General features: G+C 39.5%; 2 protein-coding genes across 14 annotated transcripts in view; both read right to left on the bottom strand.

The window, feature by feature from the left end:
- The window catches only part of CCNDBP1 (cyclin D1 binding protein 1), a 23667-nt gene extending 18364 nt beyond the window's left edge, over positions 1-5303 (bottom strand). For 4 of the 9 annotated variants that reach the window (XM_043554103.1, XM_043554105.1, XM_043554102.1 and 1 more), the window contains exons 1-6: positions 5110-5303; positions 4861-4920; positions 4485-4564; positions 1606-1687; positions 771-867; positions 518-591 (exon numbers count right to left, since the gene is read on the bottom strand). In XM_043554103.1, the coding sequence (XP_043410038.1) occupies positions 518-591; positions 771-867; positions 1606-1687; positions 4485-4564; positions 4861-4920; positions 5110-5218 (502 nt within the window). In that variant the 5' untranslated portion in view covers positions 5219-5303. Of the gene's footprint in view, positions 1-517; positions 592-770; positions 868-1605; positions 1688-4484; positions 4585-4860; positions 4921-5109 lie in introns of those variants that run through there. The other 5 variants (XM_043554107.1, XM_043554106.1, XM_043554109.1 and 2 more) reach the window with 3 other exon arrangements.
- A 149-nt stretch (positions 5304-5452) lies between these two features.
- The window catches only part of TMEM62 (transmembrane protein 62), a 34171-nt gene continuing 22427 nt past the window's right edge, over positions 5453-17196 (bottom strand). For 4 of the 5 annotated variants that reach the window (XM_043554097.1, XM_043554100.1, XM_043554099.1 and 1 more), the window contains 5 exons: positions 15432-15545; positions 13484-13568; positions 11873-11977; positions 9783-9901; positions 5453-6315 (listed from right to left, as the gene is read on the bottom strand). In XM_043554097.1, coding sequence (XP_043410032.1) covers positions 5989-6315; positions 9783-9901; positions 11873-11977; positions 13484-13568; positions 15432-15545 — 750 coding nt within the window. In that variant the 3' untranslated portion in view covers positions 5453-5988. The remainder of the gene's footprint in view (positions 6316-9782; positions 9902-11872; positions 11978-13483; positions 13569-15431; positions 15546-17196) is intronic. The other variant, XM_043554098.1, reaches the window with a different exon arrangement.

The following is a 17196-nucleotide window of genomic DNA, read 5'->3' on the forward strand; positions in this document are numbered from 1 at the left end:
CCTCATAGGAGCTTCAGTGTGTCCCATAATACTGCTCCTGGGGCAGGACCAGGAGAACAAATCACATTTGTTCAACAAGACATGGCCACAGAAAGAGGGCTAAACACGTATGAGAACTAGGTTGCCTGGGTGGTTTAGTTGGTTAAGTGTCCGGCTTTAGCTCAGGTCATGATCTCATGGTTCGTGGGTTTGAGCCCCATGTCAGGCTCTGTGCTGACAGCTCAGAACCTGGAGCCTGCTTCAGATTCTGTGTCTCCATATCTCTCTGCTCCTTCCCTGCTCACACTCTTTTTGTCGCAAAAATAAATAAACATTGAAAACAATTTTTTTAAGTATAAGAGCTAAAAAGACTGGCAAAAAATGTTAATACCTATTTTTTGATGTTACTGATAAACTATATGCATTCCACTAAGTTGTAAGTTAAAATATGCACATGCTACAAAACTACAAACTAGATATGAGAGAACTATCTGCTTTGGCCAGCAGAGTCAAAAGCCCATTTCCCACTCTCACCCACCTCTTGGTATCTGAGGAACCTGCTGGCATGCAGTCCAGACACTGTTGTAGGAAATAAGGTCATTGTTCTCTGAGCTGGGGAAAGGAATCAATAAGGATATATCAATAATCAATGTTCCTTTCTCCTAAAAAAGAATGATCTTGCTCGACATCATTTTCAGCTATTAGTAACTTTGCTGTTGAAATGAGTTTTTTTTCCGCTCCCTGAAGCAAGGAACCCCATTAACTGATAAACCCAATTGTAGCATCACTACCTCTGAGTTGGAGTCATGAAAAGCGCATCCATAAGTTGAGCCATGCCATCTACGATGTCCAGAGTGGTGCTTCGTACCAGCTTTCTCAGAGTGATTCCTGTAGCCAAACCCAAAGACTAAGCAGCCTGGTCTCCTTTCTGGAAGTCACCATCTGCTTTCTTGAGAGTTTAAGCCCTTCAGAACTTAAAGTGAGTACCAAAACAAAACTCAGGTCTTATGTATTTCCCCATGTCTTTTTCTTGCTCCTCCCACCATTTCTGAGTAGTGCTCTCCTAAAGAGATCTGGAACAAAATACTTCCATGACAGCATGTATCCATTCGTTAAGGTCAATGGTCCCTTGGCAACTGTGGCTGAAACACTTGAAGTTTAAACTATCTCTGAGTAACCCTAAAGATCCATGAGACATGCATTCATTTATAATTTTGGCATGGTTATAATCAAGGCATTACCCTACAGGCAGGGCTGGAGGTCACTTAACTTGTAAAGGAGTTCAGAAACAGTGTGTGATGTCATATGGGTGGAGGAGACCGGGGAGGCCCCTATAGATCCAGCATCTATAGTGGTTATAATAGGTTAGAGGGGGAGGAGCCAGTGAAAACTGAAAACCTTTGAGTCAGGCAAAGCAGGGAAGATGGTAACACAGCATCCATATCTTAGCATAAAGCATTATTTATGGAGGTCACTGATATTATATTATCTTTGAGGGCATTTTATGTGAGCAAGTTACACTACATGCTCAAATTGAAGAAAAGGTAAGAGTCTCAGGACAGAAGCTGTCATATTAGCAAAGATCTGCTCTATAAATCAAACATTTATGTGTACACAGTGGCTTACCCTGATTCTTGGGAAGTGAATAATATACTGCAATCATTGCCTTGATGGCAGCACGGACTTGTTCACAGAACCTCTGTGTTTCCTATGAGGCAATGGATCAATTTCAGAATGAAAAAAAAGAAATGGATTAGATTCATCAGTCCATTTGCTGTAGAAGAGAGCAGACATCTGTACAGCATCATCTATAAACATTTTCTGTAGTCCTATTCTGAGTTAGGCCTTGAACTATTCTCAGCACATAGCAGAGAGGAATTAGCTGGCCCCGTGACTGAGCTGACAACTCAATAAAACATTAAGGAACATCAGGAAAAACTTATTCCTAATATTCTACATCCCACGATACTCATGATCTGCTGTGAAGTATTCACCATATCTTGGACCAGGAGTTGGCAACTACGGCCCACAGGCCAAATTAGGCCCACTGACAGTTTTTAGAAATAAAGTGTTACTGGCACAGAGCCACACTCATTTACATATTATCTATAACTGTGTTCACATTACAAGGGCAGAGTTAGGTAGCTGGCCTGCAAAGCCTAAAATATTTACTGTTTGGCTTTTTACAGAAAAATCTGCCAACCCTATCTTAGACCATTAACCAGGTGTCTGATCTCTCTCTCTCTCACACACACACACCTAAAAGAAATTAGCATGGACTCTACAAGGTTGACTATTTTCCTTCTAAGCAGTCACTGGCTTTCTCCTGTCTTCCTTGTCCTCATTTTTCCGCTAAATTCTAAGCCAGTGCTACATAAAATGTGGTCCACTGATTGGGGCCAGTCCATGAATTGTTATCAGTCTGGGATGGTGGGTAAGTACAATGTGTGAGAATAAGTGTTTAAAGCTTTATATTCATCCTCTGGGTAACCAGAGGCAATTGACATTGCTTCAACATCCAAACACATAAAAAAACAAAGCCATACTTCTGTAGGACTGACATGTTAAGATCCTAAGGAAGCAATCATGATTCAAACAAAACCAAATTCTAACTTTTTTTTTTAATTTTTTTTTTTAACGTTTATTTATTTTTGAGACAGAGAGAGAGCATGAACAGGGGAGGGGCAGAGAGAGAGGGAGACACAGAACCTGAAACAGGCCCCAGGCTCTGAGCTGTCAGCACAGAGCCCAACACGGGGCTCGAACTCACGGACCGTGAGATCATGACCCGAGCCGAAGTCGGACGCTTAACCGACCAAGCCACCCAGGCGCCCCCCAAATTCTAACTTTTTAACTGTAAGTGAAACCAATGTCGGAGGCATGTGCAGAAAAATAGTTCATGCTGCCTCCTCATGGTATCCTATCAACTGTAAATATTAGCAGCGAATCCCAAATATATTTGAAAGAAAAGAGACAACAGGTAAGGTAATAGTCATACTCCCCTTGAAATAAATACTGACTTCCTTGCACAAAGCTTTTAAAATGCTCTCAAATAATTCATTTCTTATTTTCTCATCATAGATCTCTAGGGTATTTAGGGGGAGAGTTTATCATTGTAGGTGCAGCAAAGGAATATTTTTTCATTTTGAAACATCTGGATATATAGACTGAGAAAGAAAATGAAACTATTATGAAAAACAAATAAGGTAATGAATATGCCATTTTAAAATAACCTGATTCCCAAATTAAGTATACCTCATTCTAGAAAAACTGGCAATAAAGCACACCTGGTTATAACACCATGTTTATTTTCATCAGTTTTATAATAAGGGGTTATTAAAAATGCATAAATTCTTGCTCCAGAAATTCCACTTCTGGGATTTTTTTTTTTTTTTGCTGATATACATGCATACACAAAGATTGTATTAGGCAATTTACCACAGCATTGTTTATAATAGTTACAAGTCTAAGCTGGAAACAGCTTGGATGTTCACATAAAGTACCAGTTAAATAAATTATGGTTATAACAACTCTACTGAATACTATGCAGCATTACAAAGAACTGAGCAACTTTATATGTGCTGCTAGAATCAATGTGAAGGGCACCTGGGTAGCTCAGTCGGTTAAGCGTCCAACTTCCGACCACAGCATGATCTCACGCTTTGTGAGTTTGAGCCTGCATCAGATGCTGTGCTGATAGCCCAGGGTCTGGAGCTTGCTTTGGAGTCTGTGTTTCTCTCTTTCTTTCTGCCCCTCCCTGGGTTGTGCTCGCTCGCTCTCTCTCTCTCTCTCTCTCTCTCTCAAAAATCAATAAATAAACATTAAAAAAATCAATTTGCAGGCCATGTTAATTTTTTTTAAAGGAAGGCCCAGAAAAGTGTGTATGGTATCCTAACATTTGTGTAAAAAGCAGGCATATACATGTAAGTGTGTACATGCATCAAATACATATGGAACAATACAAAAGGAACCGGGGAGGAGGGATATAAACTTTTTAGCACACTTAACTTTGACATCTTCTGAATTTATACTGTTAATATGTTACTGATTAAATATAAAAAGTAATTCAATATAAAAAGAGTATTGTGTAATATAACAGAAAAGGTGTAGTTTAGACATCAGATAGACCCTAATTTAAATCCTAGCTCCACTGCTTATTTACCTGAGCCTATAAGCCTGCTTACTCAGCTGTCAGATGGGAATCATGGATGTGAAAACACCTAGCAAACAGCAAGTGCTTAAAAATATATATATATATCAGAAAGGAAATAACCAGGATGAACTTCGGATTGAACCAATACCTATTTAGAAGATCTGCCTAGTCCAGGTAAGGAAGGCACTGGGCAATTTGGTCTTCACAACAATCCTGTGAGGTGAGAACTGCCATCTTATTTAACAGGTGTGAAAAATAAATCCCCTGGCTTGAGTGGAAAAGGTGGAAAGAAAATGATTGGATTCCTAATGAATAACGAGGCAGCACAAAAATTCCAAAAAGTAAAGCCCACCTGTGGAGAGGGCAGTGGAAGATGAGAGAAGACTTCGGTCAGAGTCGTAGCTTCCCTTGACACGTTCACAGCTGCCTCATCTGTGGGGTGACAGAGGAGGCTGGAGCCAATATGTTAGTGCCAAAAAGATAAGCCTGCAGCTGCAGCTGGGACTTTGCGGATGATGCGTTTCCTCTCAACCCTTATATAACGGCTGAGAAGCCTCAAAAACACCTCCCCAAATCTATGTTTTATATTCCAACTTCCGAAGTGCTCAGGATGAGGAAGGTGAGGTATCCCCACCGAGAGGATGCGGCAGGGCAAAAGCGGGAGGGAAAAAGGGCTAGGACACAGGAAGGGATGAAAAATGCAAGTCCCCAACAGGAGAGGCACTCACTGAGTCTCCTCCAAAACGTCTCAGGATTAAACTCCTTGGTGGTCTCCAGGGCTTCGCCGACTAGTGGGTGTGGCACGCGGGTGTGGCACGCGGGCCCGGCGAGGGGCAAAAGGAAGAGCAGAGATAAGCGAGGCCACTCCTGGCCCCCACCTTCTCCGCCCCTGTCCCCGCCCCCGCCGGCGCCACAGTCGACGGGTTCCCTAACCGAGCCCGCCCCTGCCGTCGCCCGTCCCAAGGGCATCAGCTCACCCCGCACTCCAGGTATCAGCAACCGCAGCTCCTCTGCCAAGTGCCGGATCTGCTCCAAAGGCGGAGCTAGGGTGGGGACCGCCGCTGTAGGCGCGGCTGCGTTCGCCATCTCAGAAGATTGCCTGGAACTTCCAAACAAAGGCGGCCACGGAAACTGCCGAGCCGCTCTGCTGTGGGCGTTCTACTTCCGGGAGTCACGGACCCGGGTTCGTTTCCGGCAACAACCAACCCACCCCGCCCCCAGAGGCCGGGTCACACCTGTGCTCCTCCCCCAAGGCCCGGCCACGCCTCCTCCCGCCCAGAGGCCGGGCCACACACACACAAAACTCAGTCGGAGTTCTTACCCATCATTCATTTATTTGATTAGATTGAAAAAAAAAAAAAAAAAGAAAAAAACACCTAAAGAAGCAGAGAGCCCATAACCTCGAGGGAAAAGAAGACTGGGAGCTAGTACCTCAAGGGTAGTCAGGGTAGGGCCCAAGTTCACACTGGTTCCCTGCCCCTAAAGTGGCACCCTTCACAGCTGCGGAGTTCCACACACTGTGCTAGGTACTTTACGTGAAGTAACCGTAAAAAATACAGTGGGCTTCTGATACAACCATTCACACACCCAGCCCCTACCCTGTGGATCTCCTGATTAGGACTTTCTCTTCACAAAAGTAAATCAACTCTTTGCCTTCTTGGAGAAGGAAGGAATCATGGCATTATTTAGAGATTTTTCTGTAGTCCATTCTGCAGGAATCAGTAGTGGGTAATCCTCCCCAACTCCCAGGTGTCCAAGGTGCAGCAACTCCCTGAAGCCTGCCCACCAACACTGGCCTTCCACCTGCTGCTGGGCCAGGGGCCTGGGCTACAGAGGCAGATGGTGAGGCATGGCCTTTAGGAGCTTAAATGGCTTTTTAACTGCGCTATGAAGGTTCCAAGCTTGGTAGAGTTCAGTGTCCACACACAACGAATGATAACAGGTGTTAACAGTGTCAACCAGGTCCGCAAAGGGGAGAAGAAAAAAGCTAGAGTGCCATATGTCATATGAAGAAAATAGCAGGAATAGATCTGCCAGATGTACAGCAGTAACATAAGTAGGTGAATAGGTATAACCTTCAAGTATTTGCCTTGACGGAGATGGGACCGAAAGTTGTGACCAAAGCACCGCTGCAACAAGCTCCAACACAGGTAAACCATCAAGGGGATGTTAAAAAATGCCAGCTGGAAAGAAAAACAGAACAGGGTATTATCTTATTAGCAAGACCTTAGGGGGCCAGGTCTCATTAACACATTATTGGTGGCTCCTAACAATATGTTGTTCTCTTTCTTGGGGGTTGATTCTCTGATTGTTTATGCTTCAATCACAGTTGCTTATAACACTCAGCAAGAGGTGACTTATAGTTAGTTGTACATTTGCCTGTATCCTTTTGTTCATCTTAAAAGTAGGTATCATTTATGTTGAAGCCCTCAGTAATGTTTAAGCTGGAAATGAACTGAGTATATGTACATACATACACACACTCCTTTTTAGCAGAGTGAGGGGGGACATAGGCATCACTATTTTTTTTAATCTCTTATTTTATTATTCTTTTAAAAAATTTTTTTTACATTTATTTATTTTTGAGAGACAGAGTGAGACAAAGTGAGAGTGGGGGGAGGGGCAGAGAGCGGGAGACACAGAATCCGAAGCAGGCTCCAGGCTCTGAGCTGTCGGCACAGAGCCTGACGTGAGGCTCGAACCCACAAACCATGAGATCATGACCTGAGCCTAAGTCGGAAATTTAACAGACTGCGCCACCCAGGAGCCCTATTTTTTTTTTTTTAAAGTAAACTCTACACCACACATGGTGCTCAAACTCATGACCCCAAGATCAAGAGTTGCATGCTCCACCACCTGAGCCAGTCAGGTTCCCCCATTATCTCTGTATTTTAAAAGTTTATTTATTTATTTGGGGGGGGGAGGAGAAGAGGGGATGAGTGGGGAGGGGCAAAGAGCAAGGGAGTGAAAGAATCCCAGGCAGGCTCTGTGCTGTCAGCTCAGAGCCCAACACGGATCTCAATCTCATGAACAGTGAGATCATGACCTGAGCTGAAATCAAGAGTTGGATGCTTAAGCAACTGAGCCACCCAGGCGCCCCATGTATTTTTAATTGAAGTAGCACGCTGAATACTGGAATGAGAATCAGAAGATTTAAGTTATAATTCAAATTTAGCTGCCATGTGATTCATTCATTCATTGACCAAATAATTACTGTGCTCCCAATACATGGCAGGCACTGTGATCGGCTCTAGGCTGAGGACACAGTGGTGAACAACTTAGAAAGGATGCATCATAGAACTTACACTCTAACAGAGAGAGAGAGAGAGACCAAAAAAATAATCATTATAGATTGTGATAAATTCAATGAAGGAAATAACTGGGTCACAAGAGGGTAACTGAGAGATGGGTTTGCCGAGGCCTGAAGAACAGGAATGACTCAAGGGAATGAAGTGCATTCCAGGCAGAAGACACAAATGTAAACCCCTGAGGTGGGAGAGGTCTTAGCCTATTTAAGGCCCATGAACATGGAACATGATGAGCCGGATGGAAATTAGGGCAGTCAGTGGGACCAAGATCATGTCACGACTCTGCTTAAAGGTCTTTAAGCTCAGGAGTGAGCTGATTAAGCTTTTGAAAGGACAACAGTGGACACTGTGTGGCAAACTGACAGTAGGGAGGCAAAAGCAGCAGTGGGAAGACTAGCCTGTGGGTCACTGCAGTAGCCCAGACAAGAAATAATTATGAGTTAGACTAGTGTGGTGGTAACAGAGATGGAAAGAATTGATGGATTCAAGATATGCATTGGAGGGAGATCAAACAAGGGATTACTTGCTAATGAATTAATACAGCATATTACAAGGAAAGGGAAAAATTAAGGATACATTCTAGAAAAACTAGGTAAATGGTGGAGCCATTTATTGAAATTGGAAAGAAATGAGGGAGGAACAGGTTTGGGGTAGAAACTAAAGTTCCTATTAGACACGTAATATTGAGGATGGCTGCTAGAGATTTAAGGAAAGATGTGAAATGGCAGTTGGATATATAGGCACCTGAAGTGCAGAGAACAAGTCAAGGGTAGGGATAACAGGTTTGGGAGCCACAGGCCTAGATGATACATAAAATCCAGTATTAGTGTCCTATTTATTAAAATATGAATATAAACACCACCTTTTAGTAAGGCTCAGGTTTTACTTGTAAGAGTACTCCTGAGAGACAGCCTCCTTACGTATTTATGTAATAATACATAAAAGAGAACTGAACCAGACTCGGGACCTATGCACACATAAAATGCTGCTATACCAGCAGCACTTTCAACAATAGCCAAATTATGGAAAGAGCCTAAATGTCCATCAACTGATAAATGGATAAAGAAGGTGTGGTTTATATATACTATGGAATACTACTTGGCAACGAGAAAGAATGAAATGTGGCCATTTGCAGCAACGTGGATGGAACTGGAGGGTATTATGCTAAGTGAAATAAGTCAGTCAGAGAAAGACAGATACCATATGTTTTCACTCATATGTGGATCTTGAGAAACTTAACAGAAGACCATGGGGGAGGGAAAGGGGGAAAAAAAGTTACAGACAGGAAGGGAGGCAAACCATAAGAGACTCTTAAATACTGAGAATGAACTGAGGGTTGATGGGGGGTGGGAGAGAGGGGAAAGTGGGTGATGGGCATTGAGGAGGGCACTTGTTGGGATGAGCACTGGGGTTGTATGGAAACCAATTTGACAATAAGTTATATTAAAAAGAATACTTCAACCTAAAAAAATTAAGTAAAATAAAATAAAATAAAATAAAATAAAATAAAATAAAATAAAATAAAATAAAATGCTGCTATACCAAGAATGTTGTGGTCTTTGGTCAGTGTTTACTAGGCAGAAGTCTTCCCTCTTTGTCTATAATCCTGATTATGCTTTATTGCCCTGTTATGAGGCTGTTAACTCATTTTTAACAATGTTTTTGGATCTCTTCCCAAACATGAGATCATCATTTGAGATTTTAGTACCTTAGTCCCATTAGGTGAGTAAAATAAATAAATAGGTAAATACTTTTCAAACCTATATACAGAGATTTGCTACAGGTCAGTTTTTTTTTTATTTGTGTGTTTGCTTTAAAGGAATTTTAATCCAAATGTAAACCTAACCTATCAGTGTTTTCCCAAACAAGTATGCTGCTAAGACATCACTAAAAAGCCTAGGCCTGGTTCTTACCCAGTGCAGCTTCCACGGGATAATTAACCCATTTTGTGTGTGTCTGTTTTTCCTTTCTTCCCTCTAAAACATTTTCCTTCTTCATTATCATAATCAATTTTGGTTTACTTATATTTATTCTACTATAAGTCCCATATTTCATTTTTTATCAATGGAAAAACACAGTAAAACAAACTACAAAAACAAAAATCTATTTCACTTTTTATAAACCCTGACTGCAAAATGTATTTTAGATGTTTATTAGAGAGTAGTGGAACAGCGAGCTTAAGAAGCACTCAAAAACAAATAAAACAACAAATATTAAAGATTACCCTGCCAATAAATTAGAAAATATGATCTATAGTGTTTGAGACTGGATTTAATTCAAAACTGTTATGCAATTAGTCCAAAAAGCCAAGATGTTTTAAAATTCCATTTCTGACTTTTTACCTGCAGAATTCCAACTATAAATGTTAGGCTGCCTTGTAGGAAATGTCCATCAACAAAGATCCCAAAGGAAAAGCAGCAACCCAACTTGCCTTCAATGATTTCACCAATAAACCATGGTCCTGAAAGAGGCAATGGACAGGAAAGCAGAAGATTAAATAACTGTGATCATGATTATGTACATCACAAGGTACATTTATGGGAATAATAAGTGTGAGAGTAGTCATCTATAAGCATTGTACTAGTGGGGCGCCTGGGTGGCTCAGTCGGTTAAGCATCCGACTTTGGCTCAGGTCATGATCTCACAGTCTGTAAGTTTGAGCCCCGTGTTGGGCTCTGTGCTGACAGCTCAGAGACTGGAGCCTGCTTTGGGTTCTGTGTCTCCTCTCTCTGCCCCTCCCCGACTGTGCTCTGTCTCTCATAAATAAATAAATGTAAAAAAGAAATTTAGAAGCATTGTACTGGCATAGTTTTTTTTCTTTGCTAATCTCTATGTTGTACCCTATGTCCTAGCTAGCCAACCATTTGCTCCTTTGCTCCATAATTGTCTAATTATAAAATTGTCTGAGTACATGCTGTACCTGAATAGATTCCAGAAACAGACTGGAGTACATTCAGAAACTTTAGAAGATTCTGTTGCAATAGTAACCTAATATAACGCATTACCATTTCCTTTAAGAAGCAAAGACGTACGGAAACTAATTTTCTAGGTAACTACTATTTACTCCTTTAAGCAATAAACTTCAACCACTTTGATCTTTCTAAAATGCACTTCTCTTTTTTATTAATATTAATGAATGTATTTTGACCTTTACTTGCTGACCCAAGCCATTACTTTGTACATCAACTACACATTCAAGGTTAACATGTACAAAATTTAACTTGCTTTTCATTTAGAATGTCAGAATGACTGTTCTCTCTGCCCTATTATTTACTTCTCCTCAGTGTGCAGGTTTCTGGAACTACTATATTGTCAAGAATGATTAATGGACAGTCAAGACTTCCGTTCTCAAAATGCAAATACCATCATTTGCTGGTAATATTAGGGTTCAGCTTTAAAAAGTCATAGGTAATTTTCTCAGATGTATATTATTTAACCTCCAATGGATACAGAGTCTAAAAAAGTTTTCCCTGCAAGTTTCAACTTTTAAACATGGAGCAAAATTCAGCCCATTTAATGTTTTCTTTTACAGCCAGGAACCAAATCACTTGCTTTACCTTCTAGTGCAAGACAAGTGTCTAAAATAGCTTCAACCTAGCTCAGAACCAGGAAACTGACCTCCAAAGGACCATCTGCCATAGTTTGTTACACAGAATTCTAAAGTGTTATATATTTTTTAATTTAACTACTTTCTGTTCTCTGGTGGGAGTTTACTAGTGAGCAAAGAAAAGTCCTGAGGTGGAATAAAAGCACAAGACTAAGTAACAAGTAGGCTAATCTACTCCTAATTGACTTTTAGTCACTAAGGAACATTAGTAAAAAGCTTTAAAAATAGATTCACAGTGTTTTCTGTTTCCCTAAGTGGCTAAGTGACTAAATATTGGGTATAACAATATAACGGAAGAACTCGGATATGCCTGAACTCACTGCTCATCTCAGTTTCTTTCTTTTTTGAGCTGAGTGTTTAAGAGCCACACATTACTAAATATTCATTGAACTATATGCAACACATTGTGCTTAGCACTGGGCATAGAGCACTGAACAAGACAGATTAAGACCTCAATGGATATTCTAATGAGAGAAGAGATGATTAACTCAGAAGATAATCATTATGATTATCATTATGATGATAATAAAGGGAATAAAAAGCATGATGAAATAAAGGATAAAACTTTAAGGTAGTCAAAGAAGGTTGCTCTCTACACACTAATTCCTTAACGGTCTTCTCATCTTAAGTTAACTCGGTGTCAACTATATGTTCTTTAAACATGTTAGGAAAGAACTTTATTTCCCAAGACCATGTTCCAGGAAATGATTTATACAGAAACTATGTGCTGTTCATTACATTCTCAAGAGCCTAAATGACTCTATTGTCAAAATTCTCCATATATGGCAGAATTCTCCACAATCTCAAGTTTCCTAATTGACTTACCCAGTGCTGTATATAGGGTTAGCAACAACACAGAATAGTAGAAGATGTTTAGTTTGCTCAAGACGTGGAGGGAAAATGAGGCCAAATTTATAAATCCTGGAGACCCTAAACAGAATAAATTTGAAAAACCCAGTAAGCACACATACAGTTCATTTTCTAGAAGACTTCCATGGACTATTATACATTCAGCAAATCTTTTGTTATATGGTAACTATACAGATGATGCCACTTTAAATTCAGAAGTTGGCGGGAATTCTGATAAAGTCAGTTCACTTAGAATTGTAGAACGTAGGAAGTTCAAAGCAATGGTATAGCTGTGAGACACACATGTGCACACACGCACACATATGCATGTGCACATACTTTTTTCCATGATTAAACATGTAGGTTTGAAATATAGTGCTATGCTCAAAGTATGACAAGTCTCTGTTTTCTGTGGGATTTAGTATCCAAATGTACACACTTCCAAATGATATATGAAAAGATATCAAAAGTATATCAAAGAAATATCAAAATTTCTCCAGTCTAATATTAAGTATGAATATCTAATACTCCTCTCCCATATGTGACACAGCTCTTAACTCACAGCTATCCTCTTACTCCATTTGAAAGAGATCTCTAAAGCTCTTCAAATTAACTTCTCTTAAAATATAGTGCCAAAAGTGCCAAGTGTTTGGGCTTCACACAGAGAAGGTCCATTCTGTGCCCACAGACTAAAGGACCACAGATCCTCAAGGGAAAAGAAAGTGTATATACATTTGCAGTGGTTACATAAGCAAGGTGACTGACCAACTACAGCATTAATTTTCAGGAAGGACGATAGGAATTCAAAGAAACAAGAGTTCATTATGATCTGGAATGGAGAAAATTGTATGAAAAAGAGGGTTTGAGGTGAGCCCTAAAGGAAGCTAAGATTTAGATAAATTTAGAAAAATGAATTAGAGATAATAGCCTAGGCAAAAGCCCAGAAGCAGAAATGAATATGGTGTGTGTAGAGAACAGTGAAAAATTATGCAGGCTATAATACAGGTAACTGGTTGAAGATATGGCTAATTAGATAGGACCTGACTGTGGAAGATCTTCAATATTTGGCAGAGATGTGTGCTCATTTTGAGCTATATTGTGATATCTTCCCCCCCACCCCGATTCTGGTTGAGCTTCATATTATTGCAATGTAGCACCAAAAACCTGAATTTTTTAAAAAAGATCAAGTAGTGTGGAAAACGTGTAAGTTTGAAGACTGCACCTCACAGAGCTCAGGCAAAGACAATTTATGTTGGTATTTATATTGGTGGTGGTGAGCACATTATATGACACTTTAAAATGAAGTCTCCTGGGGCGCCTGGGTGGCTCCATCGGTTAAGCGTCCCACTTCAGCTCAGGTCATGATCTCACGGTCCGTGGGTTCGAGCCCCGCGTTGGGCTCTGTGCTGACAGCTCAGAGCCTGGAGCCTGCTTCGGATTCTGTGTCTCCCTCTCTTTCTGACCCTCCCCCATTCATGCTCTGTCTCTGTCTCAAAAATAAATAAACATTAAAAAAATTTTTTTTGAAATAAAAAAAAATAAAAAAATAAAATGAAGTCTCCTAAGAATAAAAGGAACCATGACTACCTTTATGCTCTGGATATCCTTGACACCTAAAAGTAATGAGAATGGTGAGCTGGACCAACACAATCATCACAAAAAGGACCCGGGCCTGCAGAGAAATCAACGTTAATGTGAAACAGATACAGAGGTGCAACTTCATTTAAGGTTTTTAAAATGGCCTCATTAACAAAAGTGGAAATGACATCACTACCAGAAATAACTGTATAAGAAAAATATACGACCAAAGAGAATCAAAACAACTGATCCATCAAAAAAGAAAAGTATAGATTGCCTCAGCATTACTCTTTCAGAATTTGGATAGTTAGACCCATATTGAAACATGGTAGTTTTATAGTTATGTGAAGTGATCAAATTAAAACAGTCCACCTTCACTGTACCAAAAGTACAATATGTTTTATAAGAATAAAGAAAAACAGTGCACAGTGCACTGCAGGCTGAGTGAACTGAGACTGCAGTTTCTTTAGCTTTCTCCAACAAGACAGCATTCACTTGGAGATTAACTCACAGTGAAGAGACATAATCTAGGTTCTTGTTTCTCAAAGTATGGTGGACCCCAGATCATCACTGGGATCCCCCCGTGCCTGTTGGCAATGCAGAATCTCAGGCACTATCTCAGCCCTACTAAATCAGAACCTGTCTCTTACTCATGTTCCCTGGTGATTCAGAAGTACATCAAAGTTTTCAGAGCTGGATCTGGGTGACTATTAAAGATCCCCAAAGAAAAATAAATGACACACAAAAAACTTGTAAAAATGAGATACAAATGCTAATTAGTCATATTTCTAAAAAGCTTAATCACACAAGTAATAAAAGTAAATTAAAATAATAATAAATTTACATTTTAAGTCTGTGAAGATATACAGTAAAGCTATATATGTCTGGAAGGTGAAATTAAAAGAGGCTTGAATTTTCTTCTCAACACTGTAGAGTGTGTCTTTTGTCGTGTTTTTTGTCAGTACCTGGGACAGGTCAGATCTGAGGGAAAAAGAGGATACATTGCCAAGCTTCTCTGGAAGATAATTTAACAGTGCATATGAAAAACATTTTTTTTTTAATTTTTTAAGACTATTTTAAAAATACCCTTTTATTCATCCAAGAAATATTTATCTGGGGGCCTACTCTGTGTTAGGCATCAGACAGACAAAGACCCCTGCCCTCATGGAGATTATATTTTAATGAGGGAAGATAGATGAAAATGATGAATTTAATAAATAATTTGTGTAATTATATAAGAAAGTATAAAGAGTAATGTGTCCACTCTTATCCAACAATTCACTTCTAGGAATTTATCCCAAAAAACTAATATAGTTTTTAGTTGCAAGCAGCATTTATATAGTAGAGGGAAATATTGGAACCAAATGTCCAGCAAGAGGTAAATGGCTAAGTAAAGGTATATTTATGACAAAAAACATCATGTTATAAAATGTAAGTTGATGTCCGAAAATAGTCATAACAAATTCCTTAGTGGGAAAAAAATTAGCAAAAGAGAATAGAAATTACCTTTTTATATTATAGACTCATATACAAAATTTATATGAGAAAAAAATAGAGTATCATAATGACAAATACAATGGCTATAATAGGTAGTATGATGAGTAATGTGGGCTTATTTTACTTTATTTCTAAATTTTCCAAGTTTTCTACATTAAGCATATATTATTTATGTAGAAATAAATATTATTTTTAAAAGATCGTTAATCCAATTTTATGCAGTTCCTGTAGTTCCCTTAGTTATCCTGGTTTTATGGTAGTGGTTAGAACCAGGTTCCCAAACAGGTATTAGTTGTCAATGCCTCTGCTTCTTTTAATTCAAATCAACTTTAAAGAATTTTATTCTTCTAGACAAACAACTTAGTTTTATTGATCCATCTTTCTCATTACATGATTATATGATGACTTTGGACCTACCACTAGATTGGACCGAATCTAATCTCAAGTTGAATTTACTTACCACGATGCCATGGTCAGTAAGGAGAATAAATGATGCCAGGGGATCAAGTCTGAGATGAATATCCTCTTGAAGAGAAAATATGTGGTGAACACTCTTACTTCTTCCAGCAGAATCCTAGTTATAAGGACAGCAGAGAAGTGACTCTTAGGCACATTTAAATATGTATAATGTTCCAAGATTTGACAAAGCTACATTTTTTCATCTATTTTTGCTTCTTCCTATAAGCACTTTAAATATATTTTTTTTTTTTTTTAAATTTTTTTTCAACGTTTATTTATTTTTGGGACAGAGAGAGACAGAGCATGAACGGGGGAGGGGCAGAGAGAGAGGGAGACACAGAATCGGAAACAGGCTCCAGGCTCTGAGCCATCAGCCCAGAGCCTGACGCGGGGCTTGAACTCACGGACCACGAGATCGTGACCTGGCTGAAGTCGGACGCTTAACCGACTGCGCCACCCAGGCGCCCCAAATATAACTTATTTTAATGCCTGTAATTCTAGATTTAAATTGGGAATATCAGCATGTACTCACAATGTATTTTCTCTTAAAGAAAAATATGTATTTTCCCTCTGCTCACTGAAAAGGCCTAAAGATAGTAACAACCCCAAAGCAACGATCTAGCTGAGTTAGTGCCCAGATCGTAGTCTCAAAAAATAAAATTTCTCACTACAAGGAAATAGTTGATTCCAGTTCTTTTTCTTTTATTTTTTAAGTTTATTTATTTATTGTGTGTGTGTGTGTATGTGACATTGGGAGTGCTGGAGAGTGGCAGAGAGAGAAAGGGAGAGAGAATCCCAAGCAGGCTCCTCCCTGTCAGCATAGAGCCAGATGCAGGGCTCGAACCGCCAAACAGTGAGATCATGACCTGAGCCAAAACCAGGAGTGGAATGCTTCACTGAATGAGCCAACCAGGCACCCCTGATTACAGTCCTCAAACAAGAAATACACAGGAAGAGTTTAGAATATCTTCATGCCAGAGAGTAAGAAAACTAACAAAGACTACTAGGATTTTATCAAAGGACTTAGTGGTCAACCTGGAGAGGCTCCCACTAACCAAAGGTGGAATAATTTGAGCATTAACAAGAATAAATGCAATGGATTGAAACATACCAGATATATATAAATATATATATTTTTTAAACCTTGAATTCATAATGATGCTGAATGTAAAAGATACTTTTGGTTGCCTTTGGAAGATGCTAGAAAAGCAACTCATTACCTTTAAAACTGGTTTAGAAAAGGGAGGGTGGGGGGAAGAATTTAGAATGTAACCCACCTTTCCTGTATGGACTTCTAGATCTTTTCTTTAGGGAACCATTCAAATTAATACTAATTTTACAAGGAGTGGCAATTTGAATACCACCATTTTATAACTCTAATGAAATAATGGATCTACATTTCATCTAGACCAAGGCCATCAAGAGCTGCTAGAAATCCTTCAGTGAAAAGCTGATTAGGTACTTCATAATGAGTGGAGGGAGAAGCCAGCAGTGTGCTCAAGCTGGCTTGACAGGCTCACAAAAGCCAACTGTTAAATTTTCAGGAAATTTGCAGGCCAGATGACATGTTAGTAGCTTAAAATCAGCTATGGTAAAAATATTTATACTATGGAAATTGGAATAAATCAGAGAAATATTACAAATCAGGGTTCCTCCTTCATACCTGCCCCAGGCTGGTTGTTAGTTATTTATCAACATACCAGTTGCTGGATAAAGTTAACAACACCTGAATAAAGTGGCCAATCTTAACAATACTAAAAGAGAGA

The sequence above is a fragment of the Prionailurus bengalensis genome, chromosome B3, assembly GCF_016509475.1.
Source record: "Prionailurus bengalensis isolate Pbe53 chromosome B3, Fcat_Pben_1.1_paternal_pri, whole genome shotgun sequence".
In the NCBI taxonomy this organism is placed as follows: Eukaryota; Metazoa; Chordata; class Mammalia; order Carnivora; family Felidae; genus Prionailurus; species Prionailurus bengalensis.